Source organism: Scomber japonicus, chromosome 21 (genome assembly GCF_027409825.1).
Source record: "Scomber japonicus isolate fScoJap1 chromosome 21, fScoJap1.pri, whole genome shotgun sequence".
In the NCBI taxonomy this organism is placed as follows: domain Eukaryota; kingdom Metazoa; phylum Chordata; class Actinopteri; order Scombriformes; family Scombridae; genus Scomber; species Scomber japonicus.
This window is the reverse complement of record NC_070598.1, coordinates 16,007,100-16,030,565: the sequence shown is the minus strand read 5'-3', so window position 1 is coordinate 16,030,565 and position 23,466 is coordinate 16,007,100. Positions and strand designations below refer to the sequence as shown.

The window sequence follows — 23,466 nt, the reverse complement described above, 5'->3', positions numbered from 1 at the left end:
TTAAAGAATCCATATAAATATGCTTGTATGTCGTATGGGCGGTAATCATGAATAGCTCTACCAAAGCTATGAAACTGTAAACCAACATTGAGTTTCATATAAAGTTTAAAATAACCTTAAAACACAATGTCAGGGCTAGATTGTTGTTTTAGATACTGTCACATCTACTATCTTTGAAAAGTTACTCTCCCTCAAGCTATACATCAGTGTTATATTATGCATCAGGGGACGGCATACCTGCTTGTTGACTTCTTTGGCTGTGGGGGACAGACGTTTATGAACACAGATGTACAGGTGCTCCTCTAAGGCATAAGATTTCTGAAATTCAGTGGCACCCCTCCCTTATCAGAGTTGACATCATTGTATGTACCGGCTATCTGGCAAACTGTACAATCCCTTTAAGGAACAAGTGCACAAATAGGTTTTTTTTATAACAGATAAAAGACTGACCTGAGAGACTGTATTGAAAAAACTGTGAGGATTTAATAAAGTATGTCAGATAGACGTAGAACTGGTTCAGGTGACCTATTTTTGTAAACGGTAAAATGTGAACTTTGAAATGTATTCTTCCAGGCAAAAAGCAGAGGCAGGGAATAACATCTTTCTATCCCTGGCCTAACCCCTGACCCAACTACTTACTCTTGCCTACTCATAAAGTATCCCATTCTAATAATACAGTTCAGAGGTCATCTATCGTGAATACAGGGTGGGCTACTGTGTGTTAAGTCAAGAATATCTGACATCATAGTCTAGCAGGGCCAGTTGTTATGGAAAGTTAAACAATATTTAACATTTTTAAGCCAATTACCACTCATGAAGGCGATGCCTAAAGTAGGGCAGTGATTATGAGAAGAAATTCAACAAAATCCCACTAGTAAGAAGCTTGTGATTATAATGATGCATTTACCTAAATTGTAGACTCACTAGTCAGTCTCTAATCGCTTTTCTCAAGTAGAGACTGAGGACAATTTCCCAGCTTTCGTAGTTAAAACTGGTTGGAAATGATTAGAAAGTTTAAAAAACCCTATATTGCAGAACCAGCCCAAAGTCTTCAGGGCGGCCTTTTCCTATTGGGGCGGTGTCATGCGGTTCACTGCAGAGGAGAATGAGGGGAGAGTGTCATTTCTGGTAAGGTGTGTCCTCGACAAAATCTAAGGGGCATGGGTTTGTTAGAGCTGCAGTTGAAGCAACTACCATGCATTTAGAAATCCCCAGATGATCTGTAGGTGGGGAGATCATGATTTTCTGGTATCGCGAGGCAACCTAAACAGAGGAAGTGGGACTGAAAAACTACCAGATAGAAAGTACATCTGCAATACATTTGGTGTGACATAATTATCAGCTTTTGAATTCTAGACATTATCTTAATAATAAAACTTCCCTCATAGGCACAATGCTCTTCTGTTGTGGGTGCTTATCCAGATGTTATGAATGCATGGGCTACTTGTTGGGATGGAATTAGAGCTTGTGGCCTTCAGCAGTGGATTTTTACCACTGCCACATTTTCAGTTGGTTACCTTCAAATGTGTGTTGTTGAGACAAAGTAAAATAATCACTGCCTTCCCTGAAAGATAATTGACTGCCCAAATGTATCTCCATGTTGAATGTAACGGCCCTGACTAGGCTCCTTAGACTGCTATGGTTTTTCCCTCTGACATAATGGTTCGTGTTTTTCCGAGGTGATCAGCTGATTACATCAACCTGATCGGGAGCACCTGGGCCCGGTGTTCCAGCTGGATACAGGTGCTAGTGTACGCCTGTCAGTCCCTCTCTTCCCCTGCCAGCGTCCGTACCTCTTTGGCGTTTCATTCATTTCTACTTCACAACACTCCACCTTATACGATCCATACACCCACACTTACATGACTGATACCACTGACATACACACCTCATACTTGCGTTACTTTAGTTTGTGTTACTTTATTTAAATACATATATTTTTCTATCGATCATGCACCGCGTCTCTCCTGCTTTGTCATTTCCTTCGGGCCGGGTCATGACATGAATCAGAGTCCTAATCTCAATGGGACAACCCTTAAGACACAAGGCAAGGGTTAAATACAACTAAATACATTATACATTTCCTGTTTCTGTTATCCTGTATGTCTGGAGAACACTCATGTATGCCCTTCAGGCCCTCATTGGGGGTTGTAGTCTGTTCTTCTGTTCATTTTATCGGGTGGATTAGCTTAGTGCTCGACTTCAACACTGTATACTTTGGTTTGTGTACCTCGTCATGCTTTAATTTAGAATTTATTGGTTCTTCATGTTTTTCAATTATTTGTCTCTAAACATGATCATAAACATATATCACAAAATGTTGCCACTGAAAATCTTGCAAACACGTAGTTACTTTGAATGTAACATTTATGGAAAACGGTTGGATTTAGTTTATTAGTAACTCATGCAGCTGGACATAACTTTTGATGCACAAATTACGTGTTTACTCGTTACTGGTTTGAACAGGGGTTTTGTTTGTAATTGATTCAACTGGTTTGATAAAATAAAGCAATTTGCATTATAAAAAAACTGCTTGGTCCTACTGTCAGCTTGTTAAAACACAGCAAATAAACCACTGTTTGATCCTTCTGTGCTGTTATTCTTCCAGAGGAAAGTGGATTTCCTGCAGTCTTATGTGAATGACCTCACAGAACAGAACCAGGTGTTGGTTCAGACCATTGAAGATCTGCAGAAGGAAGCTGACCACAACGTTTCCCATTTGGGATTGAAGCTACGGACCTCTGATCGTATTTTGGATGTAAGGTTTTATAAAACAATTTCAAAAATGAGTTAGCGTTATTTATGTCTAATGAGGTAGTTGGTTGAGAAACAGTATGAAGTTTTTTACGTGTTAGATATTATAGAATATTATGGTATTTATTGCCTTAAAAACATTTTGAGTGGCTGATATAATACAAGTTTGCAAATTTGGTTTGTTATATGTTGGGACACTATGCAACCTGAAGATAGAAGATTTACCCGCTCATGTATGACACATAAGCCGAAAATTAGCCACAAGCTCAGAGATAAAGGTCAAGAAAATAATGCGAAACTGTTCACGTGAAACCCTGCAAATACTTTTAGCAGGAAACTTGGGTGCAAATCCAACTTCTATCCTAAAGATACAGTGTATACAAATAAATTGCTTGCTTTTAAGTCACCTTGCTGTTTAACCAGGGACATTTATTGAGTATTCTACAATAAGTCTAATCATACATACTATATCTTTACAAGTATCAAGCATACATAAACACAACAGTGATTTGAAGACATTCAAAAGTGAAGAAACAAGAGAAAGAAAATAACAGCTCATGGCTTTCTTTTCTATTCTGCTGTGCCATTGTCTCCAGGATCATTTGTTACTGCTCAGTACATAAGGCCAAGGCCTGCCTGACTTTACAAAATTCTATCAGTGGATATCACTTTGATGAAGGTTAACAGATACGTCCATGAAAATCCCTCATTGTTTATAGTATCACTATGTAGAATAAAAGCAATCAGGTCGAGCATAGAGCAGTGCTCCATGAGTTTTCTGTGTTTAAGTGCAATGGCATAATTCTTTGCAGAGACTATGTGTTCAAGATCCAGTGAACTCTTTCAGAAAGGATGCATGCAAACTGAAAAAGGAGTCAAGCAGACAAATATCTATAAATATCCTTTTAAGTTTGTGGCTCAACTATTTTTCTTAGTGAACTGGAGGTGGAAAGCTGTTTGCACAAATTCCCCATCATTTTAAAGATTGCATCAACACAAGGCAAGTCTATAAAGACCTCATCAGCACTTGATGTAGTGACCTTAAGTTATTGTTCCATTTCAGTTATGGCCAGGCTTCTATCAATCTTGGCCCCTCTGAGTGGATTTTGCACACAGAAAAGTAATTATGGCCTATTATACATCAAAGTACTTATCTGCTATTACTGGGAAGGTCAGAGGGCTAGCTTTGTGTGCTCTCTACACTGGTCGCAAAGGTCACTGCAATACAATGCTTTGCATTTCTCAATATTCAAAGCTGTCCATGTTTTACTTCCTCAATTTAAAACTTAATTTTCTTCAATGACATAGCTTCAGCAACGAAATACCAGTGGCTCTCATAGTACCTCATGTGTACCAGTGTATATGTTGCTTACAAATGATTGCACAATACATCCTGAATGGGGTTAGAGTGACCAAGACCTTTTTTAGTTTTGACTTTATTATCAGTAATGGAATTTTTGTCTCTCTCTTGCAGGTTAACCTATTGCAGTATAAGAGGAATAGGTGAAGACATTTTGTAAAACTAATTAAACAACATTTCTTTTTTGATAATAGTCCTTCAGTCTATCTAGTAGCACATTGTCTGTGACAACAACAGCCTCTCCTTGCAGCCAAAGAGAGACAGCATGAGGGAACATAATAGTTTGTTGGGGTTGTGTGGACCTATCTTCTGAGCTTTTGAATCTCCCATTTTCACCCGTCTTAAACGATGCTCTCACTGTCTGTTTATGTTACTTTGTATGTTTTCAGGGTCTAGAGTGGTAAACAAATACAAACAAATGGACTGCCTCACTCAACAGTCTATTAGGATAGTCAGGGGACAACAGTGTGTTTCTGCTCTGATGTCCATAATGTGAAATCCAATCAAATGAAGAGCATTTAGAGCTACTTATGGACCGTTCCACCATGTAAACGATGCAATGAGCTCTGTAATAGGAGCTTGGCTAACGTCTGATTGAATCGTAGTGTATGGTCTTGTTGATGCACAATAGGGTTGAACTGTAATGGACACTAAACAGAGTTTGTTTTGTGGTCATAATATCATGAAATCCAAGTCTTGTATTCCCTATTCTAGACTACTGTAATTAGCCTATTGTCTATTTGTCTTCCAGGGGCAGGCGGATATAGCAACATCATGTTTGCCGCGTATAATAATATGAACTTGAATCAAACAGTACTTTGAGAATATTCAACATTTGTTTTGACCTATATTGCCTTTTAAGTGGGTTATAGGACAATACCTTCAGTCGGAGGAAGGTTAGACAATTATATGGAATGCATTTAGAAATCCATTTAACTTCTCTACTATTAATAATCTGACATTACTGTGCTGTGTAACCTGTATCAGTAATTCCATGCAAATATGGGACAACTGTCTTTATATCAAGCATCAAGTAAGTTGTAATAACAAACTATTAGCCCAATAAGTTTAATTCTCTCTTTCTGGTGGTATGCACTGATATAGGTTATTATGGATTTTGAGCAACGTAGACATAGGTGGTTGTCTCAGAGGCAGCTGGACTGCAGCTTTTGTTTCCCTTGGATAATCTGTATTAGGAGACTTCCAGTATTTCTGGTGCTATTGCCGGTATCAGTTTAGAGACTTATTAGCTTTCCAGCTCATAAAGAAATAAGGAAGGAACTTACTTTGTGTCATTAGGTTGCAATAAAAAAAATGCATCCTTATGAGTGCTGAGGAGGTTTTTGGGAAACATGTTCCTGATAGTAATTTCCTTCAATCTTTTGAATTGTATTCTCATTGGATAATCATTTTGGCAGCTTCTAGCAGCTTAAGGATTAGTAATCATATAATGCAATAAAATTGGCACTTTATTGATCCCAGTAGATTTTTTTTCCACTTGCTTTATTCCAGGCAGGTTAAAGGCACAAAGGCAGCTACAGAAGAACTTCTGGAGTTGGCAGGGATTCAGTGTCTTGCTTAAAAACAGTTTTGTGTTGTGTTGCCAAATTTTTCCTTGAATGACAATTGGAGGACAGGAAAACCACTCACCATTAATTTGAGATATATAATGAGGAAAACATAAATGACTCTGCTTAAACTTAATATGTCAGTCTATCTTATCTCTCATCTCATATCCCATATTTTTTTCCGGACTAGTAGTAGGCTAAGCATGTTGGTTTATGTCCATCCAGCTCTTTTGTGCAGAGGTGGAGTTTGTCCAATGTTTGTCCAAGATATCTCAACAACTACTGACAGGATCCCTGCTCCCCAGGTGTAAATTCCTTTGTAGGTTACTCCCTAAACCTAGCTCCAACAGATCAAAAATTTCCACTCGACTGTCCAACAGTCTATGACAAGATATTTTGAAAATGCCCCAGATAAACCAGCTGATTCTTGTTAACATTACAAAGGATGAGGGGAGTGTGTTTTATGTTTTTTTGCATGTATAAGTTGATATGTTCTGTGTTTTTTTTGTTGGTTTTTGCTTGGAAAACTATGCAGTGTGTGTGTGTGTATGTGCGTGTGTGTATGTGTGTGTGAGTGTGAGTGAGAGTGAGTGTGTTTTCCTGTGTGTCAGTTGGGTATATGTTTTAATTCCCAGAGTTTGGCCCCTGGCCTGCAGGGCAGTATGAGGGTCTGTGAGGGCCTGAGGGGGATCAGTGTAGATCAGAACAGATCAGTAGGGATCATTTGGGATCACTCAACCTCTCTTTGATCCACTCATCCTGTCATCTCACCATTCCCACACAATTCTCAAATTATTACCATACCAGGCAAAGTCAAAACACCCACATGTTAGTAAACACATTTTTGAGACTCTATGTCTGCACTAGAGATGTGTGGTATTCTGTTGTGCTGCTGCCTGAATTGGAAATATCCCATTTGCCATGCTTGTTAGCTTCCCTTGTTCATAAAAGTCAGGGTAAACAAAGAAGACCTAATTTCTTTTGTCTTATTTGTATCCGAGAAAAGAACAAATAGGTTATAACAAGTGTCGATAACTGAATGCCGGGAATGTCTCCAGCTGTGATGAGTCTCCAATTTTGTGTGATTCACAAAGTGACTATTTATGACATTCCCCATAAACCACAGAACAGGGGCTATTAAAATCTTTAGGCCTTGGAACCAAATGAGAAAACTGGTCTCATGACTTAATCCATGCTAATGAGAGCATAATTTTTCCTGTCATGTGGAGCACCCTCCATAGCAGGACCCTTAAGACCCATTTTTGCTTCTCTGACTGCAGTTCAACAAAACAGTACATAAAAGAAGAAGTAATGCTGTAGCTGTTGAATGAAACCTCTTGATCTTCAAAAGAGAAATTTTACTGGAATTAATAAAACAGCCTTCTTTTGAGAGGGACCACAACTTTTTGAATTCGTTCAGTTGCTCAGCCTTACCGAGACACACACAAAGACACATGCATGCACGCACGCACACACACACGCATGCACAAACACACACAAACACACAGGTACTATATGTATGTCCATTTTCTTTCTAAACAACATAGTTAAATTGATATGTCGTTATTGATATACATTATTTGCTATAATAATTTAAAATTGGATTTAGACTGAATAGCCTGTACCATTTATACTTTGCACATAATGCAAAAAAGCAGTTGCTCCAAATCTGGTTGACCCTTTATAGTAGTGACTGCTGTGTTCAGGTCAGTTAGAGAATGTGGAAACTCAATTCAGGTCTGCATTAAAAACAGTCTCTGAACTGTGTGACCTTTATCATTCTCTCTCTCTCTCTCCCTCTCTCTCTCTCTCTCTCTCTCTCTCTCTCACACACACACACACACACACACACACACACACATACATACATACATTTGCTTGTGTAGCAGTTGCTCAGAGGGAGAGCTGGAGTGATAGTGAGAAAGAGAGAGCAAGGGAGGTCAGGGGGTTGCGATGGTTGACTATGCTAATGCTGTTGTTAATGACTTTGCTGTGAGTGATAATTGATCGTCTTCATTACCATATTAACTCCACTGCCCCCACCCTCCCCAGCCCCCCAGTCTCTCTCTGTGCAGTAATGGATGCCCCCGTTTGATCCTTGGAATAATGAACTAATTAGCTTAATTAAAATCAATAGAGGTGCCAATACCAAGTTAGACATTTCAGGGATGCTGTCTCTATCTGCAGGGAAAGGAATTTTCAGAAAGAAAGGGTGAGAGAGGAAGGATGGCAGGGGGTGAGAGGAGCGATACATAAACAAGAGGAGGGGTGGAAAAAGGTGAGGAGCAAGAGAAAAGACTTTGGCGAGAGAGAGATGGAGAAAGACAAAAGAGAGGAAGCAGATTGTTGAAAAGAAAGAATGAGACAGACAGGAATAAAATGTCTAAAAGGATAAACATAAAGAGTAAGTGAGGGAGAGACGTTGCAAGTTTAAAGATGGTAAAATGGGTGGACAAGGGCGAAGACAAGAAAGCATGCGAGAAAGAAAATATCAGAGAAAAAGAGGAGAAACTAAACGCGTGTGAGAGAGAGAGAGAGAGGCCGAAAGAGGTTCCTAATGCTGATTTATGAGTACTTGACGGTCGTTAGCTGGAATAAATGGCTTGTAGGAGTGGCTGCAGCATTACTCCCTGTACAGGATACTAAGTGCATTGTAAGGTCAGCCATAAGGCCAAACTTACATATGTAGTGCTCTGCCCTTGTAAACCTTTGTTAATATATCAGCCACAGGATGGAACTGTAACTAGTCCGTCTGATACATCGGGATGGCTGTAGCTCCCTAACGTCTATGATAATTATTGTATATCAGTTTGATGTCAAGAACAACACAAAAATGAACTGGACAGTTGGGCAACACAACAATTAAAACACATTCTGGGTTTGTTATATATCACCAGAACATTTTAATAGCATTTTTCTCCTTTTAGTTACTACAATAAATCAATGAATCACAAACTAGTCAACAGATTTGATAATAATGAAAAAAGTAAAGTTACAATTATATGCAGCCTTCTTACAGCCAATGCTAATGCAATAGCATTTTGTTTTGTGGACTGAACCTGCAAATTTTAGAACAACAAAAAAGCACTACAGCATACAGTTTGCTGAGTCTGAAAATGCCTCCTCTTCTGATGCATAGGGACGAGTTCATAAACAAAGTTTATTGTGCAAATGTTTTTGCATAATCTATAAGCCAGGCAGACATCTGTCCCTGTGTATTTGATACCACCTTACAATGTTATAAATGAAGTTTATATACATCCCCCCAATCATTGGAAAATCAGTTTAAGTAAGACATTTTATATTTTAAAAACTGCTGACAGTTGCAAGAGTTTGACGCATAATGACTTTGTGAGTATACTGTCCCTTCATGATCAAGTCTTGTATCATTGTTGTAAATATGAGTGCACAGGAAGGACAAATACATTCTCTGAACATTTCATAAGAAACTATGAGAATAAAAAATGGAATAAAGGTGTGTAGGTACATACTGTATATTTATGTATAGGTTCATCCAGTACGTTTTGATGCCGTACAGTATCTTCTTAATATTGTACAGAAAAGGGGTTGAATATAAGGCAGCCAATGTTTTTCCTGTAGGTTATCATCATAGTTGCATCACGTTACACTTGCATCAAGCGTACAAAATTAGTTCACATTTTTAGTACACACTCTAAACTCTAAACCTTGAAACAGTAGAACAAGATGCTTTCGTGTTCCTTCCAGTCACCATCACCATGAGTTGCATTATCCTATTTTATTTCATGCCGCTGTTTCTGTTGTGATCTGGTGACTCACGCACACGCACGTTCCCGCTTTTGTTTTTTCTCCTCTGTTGCTTTCAGTTGACCTAGCTCCAGACAAAAGGAACGGAGGGGAGTGGAAAAATGGAATGATTGCGTAAATGGGTGGCTATTTTCAGATAGAAAAGAAACAAGAAAGGGGAAAGTAGGGGGGTGAGGGGGTGGGGGGTGGGGATGGAGTGAAGGGAAAAAAAAAGAGCAGGGAGGCGTGGGTGAGGGGCAAGTGGATGAGACAGGAGGAGACAAGAGAATGTGACGAGGTTGGAGGATGGAAACAAAGGAATAAGAAACTGAGGGAAAGGGAAGAGAAAAGACAAACAGTGACAGTGGAGGGGAGAAAGTGAACCGATTCCATGAATGACTGTTGCTGTAATACACTTTCTTTGTTTATTTCTTTCTTGCAGTGCGATTACAGTACATCTGCCACAACTACTGTCTTTCCTCCAGTTTCTAACAGTGAACAGATACTGACAGGATTTGTTTGACTATTTTCTACATCCTTGCTTTCTCTGATGGAGGTTGAGATGTGATCACTTTAGAAGTATCAGTCCTACTTGTTATAGACGGAGTACCTTCTATAAAACTGTATTGCATATGTCTCTTCTGTTTGTCTTAAAACTGAGTGAGAAAAGTAACTGATGTGATGCAACATCCATGTAATGTGCTTTCTGTTTCTCTCATTCCCCTTCCTCTATTTCTCTCACTCGTGCACTCTGCTGATTTTGACCATTACTTAAATAGTATATTTCCTCAATGCTCTTGAATGGTATTGTTATATTATACATAAAACAAACACACACAGACACACACACATATATACGCGTAACTCCCCCCACCACCACCACCACCTCTAACAAATGAGTTTACGTGGTCATAACCTTCACAGGGCTCATTATCATAGATTGCAGGTCTTTTCATAAAGCTGAGGCCACTGGTGACGGATTACTAACGGGATGGACACACACACTCCCCCCCCCATACACACACACACACACACACACACACACACACCCACACACACACTGTGATCCATAATGAGACCTTATTCCGGACACCCAGCCCAGCTGCCTGTAAATTACAGCCGCCACTCTGCCATACATACTTAATCAGCTAATGTTGTTTTATTCCTTATTATTAATTTGCTCCTGTTTCTGATTTATCTAAAGCGCTCTGCATCACACCAATATTTTGTCTCCTTTACAGTTCAGAGGGAGAGAAGGAGAGGAAGCTGTGTGCTTATTCATGTACTTAAGGGATTGCATCTGTAATGAATTGACTGGCTGTTTAGGCATACATAACACAGCCTACTACTCACCTTAATAATGTAAGCAGGTCGTAACTCCTGCTAACCCAAGGGTATATAAGGCATGCACACACATATTTGCAAAGCCTACCTATATTAGCTACTGACCTCTACGTGTGCCAGGTCTTCTCGCTGTCACATTGCAGCTGCATTGGAATATGAATGTTTATGATTGGGGGATGAAATGTTGTGTGTCTTTTGTCTGTATGTATAAGCGTGTCTTATTGTCCAGACTGAAACTGGACACACACAGCTATGTCCACTTTTACTCTGAGTCTTCCTTTTTTAATTTTAATTAATACAAATAACTCTACATTACCATATAAAGTTAAAACTACTGTTGTCATTTTTTAAAATGATCATTGTAGTTAAATCAGAGGGTAAAACAAATGATTTAATACTCTATCATCATAATGAAATATCTAAGATTATTCAACATTTTCACAGAGGTCTTAAAAAAAAAGGATTGGATAGTGGAGTCAAGAATGAGGAAGTCCATCTGTGTTTGTTGTTTACTGCATTTTAAAAGCAGCGTCCTAAAAAGCAACTTGTTCACTCAACAGACATGAAATATTAACGGCACATTTAATGGATGGGATCTTATCTTTCCATCCATCTCAGCTCCTCTTTTGGGTATATTTTGGTTACTATTTTAGTACCATACACCCTACATAAACAAAAACATAAAGTTGCACACACATGCACATATTTAAAACTAGCATATGCATAATTGAAACACACACACACACACACACACACACACACACACACACACACACACACACACGGTGCTATGTGTTGACCTGTGAGTCATTGCTGTCAGCATTGATTTCCTTTTCCCAGAGTGACCCCTGTCACCACAGCGATAGAGTGGCCGATATTTCACCAGTACTGGTCTCTCTCTCTCTTTTTCTCTTTCTTTCTGCCTATCTGTGTGTCTCCCTCTTTTTCTCAAACTATGTCCTTCTCTCTTTCTGTTTCTGTAAATCTGTTTTTTTCTTTATCTCTGTTTATACTTCACATATGAGTCTTTTCAGCTCTTTGGCCACCACTCTTTTCCTTTGTCCCTGTCTGTTTATTCTCTTTTTGATAGTTATATGTAATGAAAAAGCTGGGCCACCTTAAACACCTACCACTGTTTTGACCTTGGTTCATTTATATTTTTATGTATGTTTTCTTTTGTGTAGATACAGTGTGGATTGACCTCACCATAACTGTCCTGACCCGTATTTCCCACCCGTCCTCCACATACTGTACCAGTGTTCAGTCAGAGAAAGACAGACAGAGACAGGCAGACAGGGTAATGGTGGAGGTTAGTTGAGTCCAAGGAGTTCTGAATCTAAGAGTAAACAGAGGACTGTTTGTGTCTGTGTGTGCACTTTTATCTACGCATGTACTGTCTCTTCAACTCAATGTCCTCCTTTCAGAGCAAGTAACTTTGTATGGCACTATTGTGTCAAATATTTTTTTTCAATTCCCAAAGAGGAAAGCCAAATGATTAAGTCATTAGGGTAATCACATTTTAGATTTCATCTTCGATTTTTTCTTCTATATTTGATTTTGTCAGCTTTTTGATTTGATTCTGGTGATTTGTGTGCAGGTGTCCCTGTTTTGAAAATGTGGGAAGCCGAAAGAAGATCTTTCTTTTTTCCCTTTGGTCTCTCGTTTATACAGTTGCTCTTTGTATTTTAATTTCTTCTCCCTTTTTTTCCCCATGGCACTATCATTATGTTGCCCTGGTCATCAAGATGCAAATTCAGAGCAGTTAGTGAGCTGCGGCACACTTAAAACTTGTATTCCTGTGTGCTACTAAACTTCATTACAGTTTACGGCACTGGAGGAAATAATTTTCCACACAATGATTTTCCTTAATTGAGCAGTGTCCAATTAAGCAAAAAGATGCAAAAGTTGTATGGGGTTATAAAATGAAAAGCCTTTGAACATGTCAGAGACAGTTATGTTTCAGAGAAGGAAGTGTAGTATTTATTTAAAAACTATATCATTGTGTAACATGTTATAAAAGTTACCATATACTGTACTTTGTAAGTACGCCTTGCTACTAAATAATCTGGATGTCTTTTTGTTTTCTTCCCAGGTGTCTGAGGTTGAGCAGAAGACTTTGTTGCTGGATGAGCTTGTTGAACCAATACCTGACATCTCACACAAGTATGTATTTTGTACTATACAAAAACTGAATTCTTGTCATTATTAGATACACAGCCTCCCTCTTCATCAACTAGTTTCAAAAGGTTTTCAAAAAAAGTAAAGTTGCGACTCAAATAACAACTTCTTCATAATAACTTCATGAATCGACCACACACACACACACTTACTTACACACATTCACAGGTCCCTCAGTGTAGAGAAAGGTAACAGAGTTGGCCTCAGGGACTCTGTCTCTCCTTAGGGAGGTGGAGCTCCATGGGGAGTAACTGCAAAACCACTCCCCATGGCAATATGCAAATCTCCATATGATATTTCCCACCACCAAGGGCCTCAGCTCACTCTTTTTCTGCTTTAGACCTCTCTGAAAAGAATGATTTTTATTTTTAAGTTTCACAAATTTTGACAAAAGTTATGAAAGTGGTATTTTTTTAATCTTCATGTTCATACATATGTACCATTTCTGGATTTTTCCATCACTCACTAGATATCTGAGCTCACCAGACCAGCGAGAGGTTTGATATGAAATCACTTGACTTCAATATGCCTTAGCTGTATATTACATGCCTTTAGCAACTGTGCAGCTGTGAGAAGTGTAAGAATCAGGTACATCTTGTTTTTTGTCAGTGAAAAGAAGCTTTTTAAATAAATACACCTAATCTAAAATTGCAGTGTAATTCTGCTCTGTCACATCCACTTTCCATTGACTTATTTTGCTGACAACTAAGGTCAAATACTTCATCCCAGAAGTTGTCATTTTAGCGTTCTCTGTGATTTCATAAAAATATAAATCCAAATCCATAAATGATTTCCAAACATTGCAATCAATATATGTGTGGTTTCAGAAGTTGTTAGATGATAAGAACCCATATAAATATGATTGGAGGTAACCAGTCACTTGTTTAACAGCCTGTAGCACAGCCAATTAAAGCACCCAGCCAAGCAGGAATCAGTGGTCTGACACAACGTGGCACAATTTAGTTTGTGGCTGTACAGGGTTTCTCTGCCATTCCTACGAAAGGCACTGAAGGGCGTGATGGATCCTCAGTCAGCATATTCGCTGTCAGAGACTCTGGGATTTGCATCACACCTTGAGCGTTTTAAATGGCTGCACATATAATAAAAAAATGAAATAAATGAAATGAGTAAATCAGGTCTCATGAAATGAAATGACAGGCAGGTTGAAACAGCGGGTGAGTGTGTGTGTTTCTTGCCACCAGCGTCAACATTAAACACATCAGATTGAAGCCACCCTCCAGGGTAGCATCACTCAGCCAGGTGTGTGTGTGTATATATGTGTGCGTGTGCGTGGTGAAACCTTAGTCTTTTATCTACTTTTCCATTTCCTCTGTTTTTTTGTTTATCTACAGATTTATTTATATATTTCAGTTGAAATGGTGTACAGAACACACACACACACACATACAGTCACACACAGACTGATCTATCAATGTATTGATGTGTGAGTGGGTGTCAGTTTTTTATATTCCATCTCCCTCCAATTTTTTTAATTATTTTCCCTTGGTATAATCTCCTGCAGAGTTTTTTACACTTGAGTTAACTTGAGTGTTGTTTTCCTTTGCCAAAAGCAGTCAAATGTGGAAAGTTAGTTAGAAAAAAAAAAGCTTTGACAGAATATCCTGATTCTCATTTGGGAAAGGTAGGAACTTAACTTATTTCACAATCTGACAGTACCCCTTAGTGTAGCTGTTCTAATTCGAGACTCAAAACTTTTCTTTGTTAAGAGAAGTGATAAGATATTTAGGCTTTGGAGACTGGAGGTTCATTATTGTTGCATTATTATTTTCCTTGTGGATTTGCTTGTTTTTCTATTGTCCAGCTGTTTTTTCTGACAGTCCCCTGACTCTTCCCTTACCATTTTCATCTTTGCAAGGACAGTAGTGGATGCACATTACTTTCTCTCTCTCTGCCCCCTCTCTCTCTTTCTTTTTCTCCCTCCCTCTCTCTCCCACTTCTCTCTCAGGACGGGAGGAGGATATGTCTCTTTTTCTCCATATTGACTTTCCCAGGTCAGGCTCCTCTTCTCCTATTAGGCCAAGCTAACTGATCAATACGTGGGACTGGTGGGCTGCTGTGTGGACAAGCAGACAGGCACACACAGCGGGCCGTGCCCCGGCCAAGTGCCACGCTCATTAATACACACCAACACATACACACACATACAGCAAGGCATGTTAAATACACATATCTACACAATTGCATGCTCTCATATTTAAAAAAATGTATAAATTAGATTTTATTAAATATACCTTATTCATAATGTTATAACTGAACCTAGAATCGATTTCTAACATTCCTAAAACCAGTCATAAACAAATCTTAACACAGCTAATCAAATGACTAAATCAATCAAACAATCAATCAATCATGTATGAATCTACAAATCTTCATCCAGTTGGCTGCTCCTCTGTCTAATACAGAGATGCAACAAACTCCTCCTCTCCTCTTAAATCTTCTCTTCTCTTCTCCTCCCTTGCTGTTTTCCCAGCTGGTGAGTTGTGACATCTGCAGTGCTGCGACATGGATAAGCAGCTGCCAGAGATGGGGGGATGGAGGGAGGGAGGAGGGAGAGAGGGAGAGAAGAGGGGTAGGATGGAAAGCCATAGAAGACAATGTAGGAGAGAAGCAAGTGGGGTGAGGGGCGCTGAAAACCAGCAACAGTTAGGTGTGTGGCAAGGTGAGATATGATTGTGTGTGTGTGCGCGCGTGTGCATAAGTGTGAATGTGCATGTCTATGTATCTGTGAATATGCAGCGTGTGTGCATATACCAGCGTGTGTGTGAGCATGGCAGCGTGCCAGGCGGTGCCATCTGGCTGCTTGACAGAGCTCTTCTCATTAACAGGGAGGTTAATTGCTGTGGCAGCACCCAGGCTGTGTCAAACATCACCCTGGGGACACGGCGGCAACAGACGATCTACATGTTTGTGCATGATCATGTGCACGCGTACGCACACACATGTGTCTTCGCATCTATGCCAGTCCACATACATGTTTATTTTATCCTTATGAATTATGCCTTGTTGCTGTAATGATGTAGGAAGAATTGGGTTTACAGAGCCAATGTCTATAGCCCTGAGGGCAAACATATACACGCTCACGCACGCATGCACTGACACACACACGTACACAGGGCAGGGGGAAGAGTGGCAATTTGCATGTTATTACTGCATATTCATGACTAATTTTGTTAGCCTTGCCTAATAGGCCTGAGTGACAGCTTTAGAAATCGAGAGCCTGCTTTAATATCACACACACTTACGGTGATACTCGCACACGCATGCACATGCATGCACAAACACACATACACACACACACACTTCAGTCACATTTACTCGCCCTGCGCTCTCTGTCCACACAATAATCATAACAACACTTACAGCTCTAAATAGGAATTCCCTGTTCATCCGGTTTGACATTGTGTCATTTGTCACAACTACTTTATTGTATATAACAATATAGTTAATCATATAGCCTCATTTGTCACATGCATAATTATGACCTAATATGCACACACACCCACACATGCACAGACATAAACACTAAGAAAGGCATGAATAAATTGGCATTTTGACTTGTTGCAGATCACAATGTATTGCATGTTCATATTTATTTTCTTCAAAGAGGCAAAAGAGGTATAAAGTACAGACCCCACCTGTTAAATCCTGTTTCATCCCTTAAATTATGCAAAAAAAAAGATTGAGTAACACTAACTATGCTTATTTTATTTTTTAATATTTGTTGGGCACATATTAGCTTGATGCATGTGTGCATTTGTGTGCTTATTAAAAAGTATCCTCTGCCAAGACAAAATAATGTCCCTTATCTCAGCAAGCGTTTTGTGTAGTACACATATGCATGTACACACACACAGCACTCTAAAGCCCACTACCCCACTGTGCAGGTGAAAATAGGGATGAAATTGGCTGCAGTTACTTTTTATTCAAAACCCTCCTTCGATTGTCAACTTGTTCCCATTTCAGACCATTCGTCTCTGAAGAATCTCTCCTAGATTTGGGGTGATTTAAGTATTTTTCCACCAAACTGACAGGGAAATAAGTTTGCAAATTGCTAATGTTTATACCAAGCTTTTGCCCTCTATCTGAAAAGCCCTAAAATAATAAGAAACATGACATTATGACATTGTGCATATCTTAAAGTAAACAGCATCTTTGTCTACACATTCATATTACAGTATATGCTTTTGTGCTCAGGTGTACACACTGTTTCTGTACATTCTCGTAGTTTTTATTAGAGAAATACTCAGCAAAGTGATCATTCAAAAACAAAGGAACACAGTAGTTAGAGTGGAATAAAAAAAGTCAAGTGAATTAATAGCACAGCAGCACGCACTCTTTCCCAGTCTCTACTCGAGACAGAAAGAGTATATAATCTAAAGTCAGGTTTTTTTTCACTCTCCTCTGTGGCTTTTACTCCATTTGACTGAAAGGTTTTTTTGTGTTTTTTTTACTGAAGTGAAAGATTTAACTCTCAGCGCTCTCTATCCACTCACATGTCACTTTTGTCAAATCTTGCCTTTCCTTCGCTGCTTGGCGCGAACGTGCAGACACGCTTGATCAAATGTGAGTTTAACATTTTTAATCTGTGCAAAGTTTCATCAGAATAACTCATCTCATGAGGCTTGTAAATATGAAACTCTGTGTGTGTGTGTGTGTGTGTGTATGTGTGTGTGTGTGTGTGTCTGTGTCTGTGTGTTTGTGAACACTACCGCTCTGTGTGATCTGTTTTTTTTTTCTCCTTCCATCTTGGGTGTGTGACAGCTGTCATTGGTGACTCAGAAAGGTGTCTGGGCAGAGTTAACATATTTTCACCGTTGGGAAACACACACACACACACACACACACACACTAACACACACACACACACTCACACACACACACACACTAACACACAAACACATATCAGCTTCAGTTGCCATCACCTTAGCACAATTTTCACAAGGCTCAGCATCTCTTTACTTCCTCTGAATTAGATCTGTTCATGAATCTCATATTACATTTTATACACACTGCATGCTGTTTACACATTTCTTATACAGTAGCTTATTAAATAATGAATGTATCATTTTAATCTAATTTGTTTGACAGTACTTAGTTTTTTGGTAGGCTCCTTATATGTAACATTTCTGTATTTTCTATTACAGTAAACAGTTTAAAAACAAGCCTTAACAATGTAATAATGTAGTTTGGCACATGCTATTATTAGATATATCATCATGCCATTTCTGTACATAAGTATTTATTTACATCATGATGATTTTTAGGCCCTCACCTCTGTAACTGGAATTCATACCAGTGAATATATCATACTTATACAGCATTATTTTACAGTATATACAACAACAATACATGCTTCAACATGATGGGACATGATCATGTAATCATTTTGTGTTTTCTCACTCTCAACTTTTCTTTTTCTTCTCTCTTCTATAGGCCCGGTTCCTGGGTCCAGATTGCCTCAGAGTTAGAGGAGCTAAAAATCCAATTGCAAACCAAGGACATGGTAATCCGTGATCTGGAGAGGGAGCTGAGAGAGAATATACAGCAAAAGCAAAAGGTAATCGACTTGGCTTGTCTTGACTTTACCTGATCACACAGGATCAACTATAGGATCACGCCACAAAAAAAAAATGTTTAGAAGATATTTGTCCAGGTTTGAAACTTTTTCTGAAGATGTCTGCCTGTTAGTTAAGATATTTACCTGTTTTAAATCATTCCTTTGTTTCTATAATTGAATTGAATACAGTGTATTCAAGATATTATCACAGGTTTCAAGAAAATTCTTACTCTGCATTGTAAACAGAGCAATTGAATGTTATCATTTTGGCAGATTTTTTTCACCACAGGTTTATTGTAAGATTGACTACAAGATTAAATGACTTGTTAAGCTGTTTCTTGCAGTGTGCTTGTTATTGTTTAGAAGCCTGTCGGAGAGGTGGAGAAGTCTTGTTTTTTTACGATATTGGTTTGGCAGCTGTGCTCGAAGCGCTCCATGTGCAGCCAGGTTTAACAGGAAGCCGGGGCGTGTGTGATGAATTACCAGCATATCTCAGAGCCCTGGGTAACAAACATGGCGTCGCCGGCCGGGATTAAAAGGGAGAGTTTTTTACGGCCTTCCTACACCTCCTTACAGGGTGTCACTAAATTATACCCACTGCTGTTTTACTGTCTTCTGTGGCTTACGGTTAAGGCACACGTAAACACACACAGGATAGCTGAAATGCACACACACACACACATTTGTGCTTGTGGTAAACCCGGGCTTGTTGGTTGTTTATGTGTGTGTTGGCTGGTTACTGTTTGTTTATGCTGCTTGTGAGTTGACTCATTTGCACTGCCGCTAATTAGTGGTTTGTGTGATTACAGAGCCTTAGAGAAACAAGCACAGTAACTGGAGCTTGTTCTGTTAATCATATTTCCAACAAATGTTGATATATGTTTTCATTCTGCTTGCGTTTCTGTTTAACTGGTACGTCTGCAATGCAGATGCACGGAAAGCTCTGCTGTCACAGACTCACATGCACACGCACACACACACACACTCATACACACAGCCCTGTTAAAGGCAGTTGCCATGATTTAATTTTAAAAACATGTTGTTTCTTAGCATTAAACTAGTTTTTGTTTGAACTGAATAAGTTGCTAGAATCTGGCACATTTGAACCCCAATTAAAACAACTTCATTTTCTTAGCAATGGCAACAATGTATTTAATTCCTTGCAGTGTACAAGGCTTTTGTCTCTAATGACATGTTAATTAATATCATGAGTGCTCTGTTTCCTTTCCATATCCCTCACCATTATCAGATTCTGTAACAACAGTTTATGCTTTGCATTCCTCTGCTTGACCCTGTGCCTCCTCTGTGTCAGGCTGCCATCACCATGAATAATTTGAAAACTGTAAAACAGATGAACTCCTTTTTCTTCTTTGGAAGCACCAAATATAAACATATCTATAAGTTGTGCCTATGCTATATGACAGTCATCCCTAACAATTTAAAAGGTTTTCATTTTAAAAGGAGGTCATTTTGAAAAGATGACAATGTGATTACTGGAATGACTATAAAATCTGTCATTTAATGAAGTGCTGCTAATGTTTTTAGATACTGTATCTTAGAATTATTTAATGGCAATGTGTAAAAATAATCAACAGCATTTCTGAAACACTGTAGAAGATAACCCTCATCTTTTAATTAAATCTTTTAACATTTGAACTCCTCTTTGGCCCTGACTGCGACGCAGGTGCTGGAAGGTAGTGAGAGGCTGGTGCACCTGAAAAGTGAGCTGTCTTGTCTGCAACGGATCCAGAAAGACAACATGAAGGAGATTGCTGAGAAAGACATTTGCATCACCAAACTGCAAGCTAACATTCAGCTGCTGCAACACGAGGGTGTCGACGCACATGCTCAGGTGTGCAGAAACTCACATGCTCATGTTAGTACTCCTGTTTGTACATGTAATGTTCACGCAAAATAGCCTGTAATTTCAACATAGATGCACTCACTTGCTGCCAGTCAGTCACTTGAAACATCTTTTTCTTTACTTCCTTTCACCTTAGTTGTCTTACAAGATGCAACCTTGCACTGGGCACCTTGACGATTCAGATTAGTTTTAGATTAAGTGACTAGTACCTCATTTGTTTCACAGAGAGCAGAGATGTGATTGCCTGTATATTCCTTCTTTTTCTCTGTCTGACTTAAGCTCTCCAAGCTGAATGTGAAAGTGAGAGAGCTGCAGGAGGAGCTGAGGAGAAAAGAGGAAGAGTGGATGCAAAGAGAAGCCGAACAAAGACTGAAGTATGAAAAGAAGCTTCAGGAAGCAGACGACAGGAGAAGGCAGGAGCAACAGAGGAGAGCTGAGGAGGAGAAGAGGAGGGATGAGGAGTCGAAGAGAGGCTTAGAGGAGGAGAGAAAGGCCCACACTCAAGCTATTAAAAAGTGGGCTGAGAAGACAGCTATTTTGAATTCTGAGGTGAGTGTATATGTAGCAGATAGCACAATAGACTGTGCTTCTTCATTTTAATTGCCTTGTATAAAATGATGCTTTTGTTGTTAGTAAGGACAGGTAACTCCAACATAAACTGAAGGAGCAATAAATATTTATATGTTTATATAGATCAAAGCTCAAATATTTGTAAAATCTAGAGAAAAAGCCCTACCTGCAAAGACACACAGCATGTACTGTACTCAAACACCAAGTCTAATATCACACACGATAATACACCCATTCCTATCAATTTAGAATCTTTTGATAATGTATACTCTTAAAATGTGACAATCTTTGTGTGTTTGTATCATCATTAGGCCCCAAACCCAGTGTGTTGACTTTCAATCTGAGTTTTATGATGACATTTCCTAAATTGAGTTGTCTTACTATGTTTACCGACTGCGATACAGTCGACAACGCATTTACACGCATGCATGTTGACGCACTTACACAGAGTGGTAAAAGAATAACAAAAAAAAAACGACAACAACAAAACACTTCACCTTAATTCAGACCTCAGACACTCTGTTCTCTCCTCAACCCCCCCCCCCCCCCTCCTTCCTTCCATCCTGCCATCTCGCCACAACCGCTCCAAATTAATCTACAAAATATTGATTTGAGGAGCAAGGGGGAGGGGGGGTGGGGGCGCACGATTGCGGCCGCATATTAATACGAACGGGCCGCTCTTCGTCTCTCCTCTATACTTTAAGATCCTCATATCTTCATAATTGATTAATGTTCCTTTGTGAAGTGGGGGATGAATAATACATTAGTGGGCCTGCTGCACCCTCAGGCTGATGAGAAAATGTTTAATTTCAGTAAATGTAGCGCTGCCTCTCTCTTTCTCTCTCTTTCATTTTCCCTCTCTGGTTATTTGTGAGTGTTGGAGTGTGTTTGTGAGTTTTCACTTGTGAGCTGAAGACTAAAAGAGTGTTGTTGATTTGCTTTTTTGTGTTTACTGTCGGCTTGAAGTGCATGTTAAGCATCACAAACAAAAGGCAGCATCTGCATTTACAAACACGAATGAATAAATTGGTGAAATGAGCTCGGTATTGTTGCATTAACTGATATAACTGCAAGAGCCCTGTCACTTTACAAGTTGTTTGCCTTCAAAAAAAAGAAATCGCCCCTTTGGACATTTTTGCACACATTGCATCATAATGCACTGTGAACATCAGCTGCCTTATTATCCTTCTGCAATCAGTGAAAACATGCAAATGTGCCATAAACCCACCTGATGGGGGGACAAGTAGCCTCTTCAACAGCCTGGAAAGGTGCTGGAAGGGTGACATATGTCTGCCGCTGTGACTTACACAGCTTGGCTCGACTCAGCTCATCTGGTTAACAATGCTAATTATGCTAACAGAGGCCTAATGATAATGATGAGGGATTTAAGAGCTACAGCATTGCAAGCTTGGTGAGTGTGTGTTTTTCCATGTTGGCAGGGGGGTGGGAGGAGGGTGGGATGTCTGGCACCTGATGGTGAGCATCTGTGTGTGTGTAGAACAGATAAATGATGAACACACGCACACACACACACACACACACACACAGAGACAGACACCCACAGGTCTCACTTCATGCCTACTTAGCTTTGCTTCATTTTCATTTGAACTTGTGCCAGTGATGAAGAGGATCTATACACATGCACAGCTTCATACATGCACACACAGAGCGCAAATTGAATAAATAATACTTATCCTTTAACAAGCATCCTAATTAGTTATGCTAATCAGCCTAGATAACCCAATTAACCCCATAGAGTGAGGCAGGGGGGTTTCTCTGTGTGTTTATATGTGGGTGTGGATTTCTATGCCTGAGAGCATATCAGAGACACTTAAGAAAACACATTTGCCTAATTAGTTTTCAATGACATAGACAAGCATTTATGTTTTTTCATGTCCTTATTGTTCTGATTTTGAAAGCAAAGTAATAGGCTTTCCACACCAAAGGAAATAAGTGGTATTAAACTCATGTAAACAATATTTGCATATGTGTACATGTATATGTGAGGATATATGCATTTACATGGATTTCTGTCTGCCTGCTGCCAGTCTCTCTCTCGTTAGATCCACATGGACATGTATATTTTTACAACTATTATGGTAGTTTAAACAGAGTGTGTTTGAGAGTGTGTATTTGTTCAGAGAATGTCTGCCTGTTCCATTAGTTTATGTCCTTGGAAATACAATTTGGCCTCAAGTTCTCTCCGTTTATTTAAAACCTTCAGTCAGTGTTCCCCTCCTAATAGTGAGCCGTGTTTCCTCTCGTTTAGCTTCACCACTCATTATCCGGGCCATGTGGAAGAGACAGTGTTTAGAGAAGAGAGAGAGAGAGACTTGGGAGAGGGACAGAGAGAGAGAAGGGGAGGGGGAGAGGGAGAAAATGAGCAAAAGCGAGAGCAAACCAGAAAGAAAAAGACAGAGGGAATGAATGAGTGACTGAAAGAGAGAGAATGTAGATTGTCTTTGAACTTGACCACAGCTTCTTG

At 39.3% G+C, this 23,466-nt stretch overlaps 1 protein-coding gene across 1 annotated transcript in view; it reads left to right on the top strand.

Annotated features, from left to right (window-relative positions):
- Positions 1-23,466, top strand: part of LOC128382335 (myosin-11-like) — a 95,149-nt gene that overhangs the window by 1,816 nt on the left and 69,867 nt on the right. The window contains 6 exon segments of the mRNA XM_053342335.1: positions 2,609-2,758; positions 12,884-12,954; positions 18,424-18,540; positions 20,252-20,399; positions 20,691-20,785; positions 20,882-20,960. Of these exon segments, the coding sequence (XP_053198310.1) occupies positions 2,609-2,758; positions 12,884-12,954; positions 18,424-18,540; positions 20,252-20,399; positions 20,691-20,785; positions 20,882-20,960 (660 nt within the window).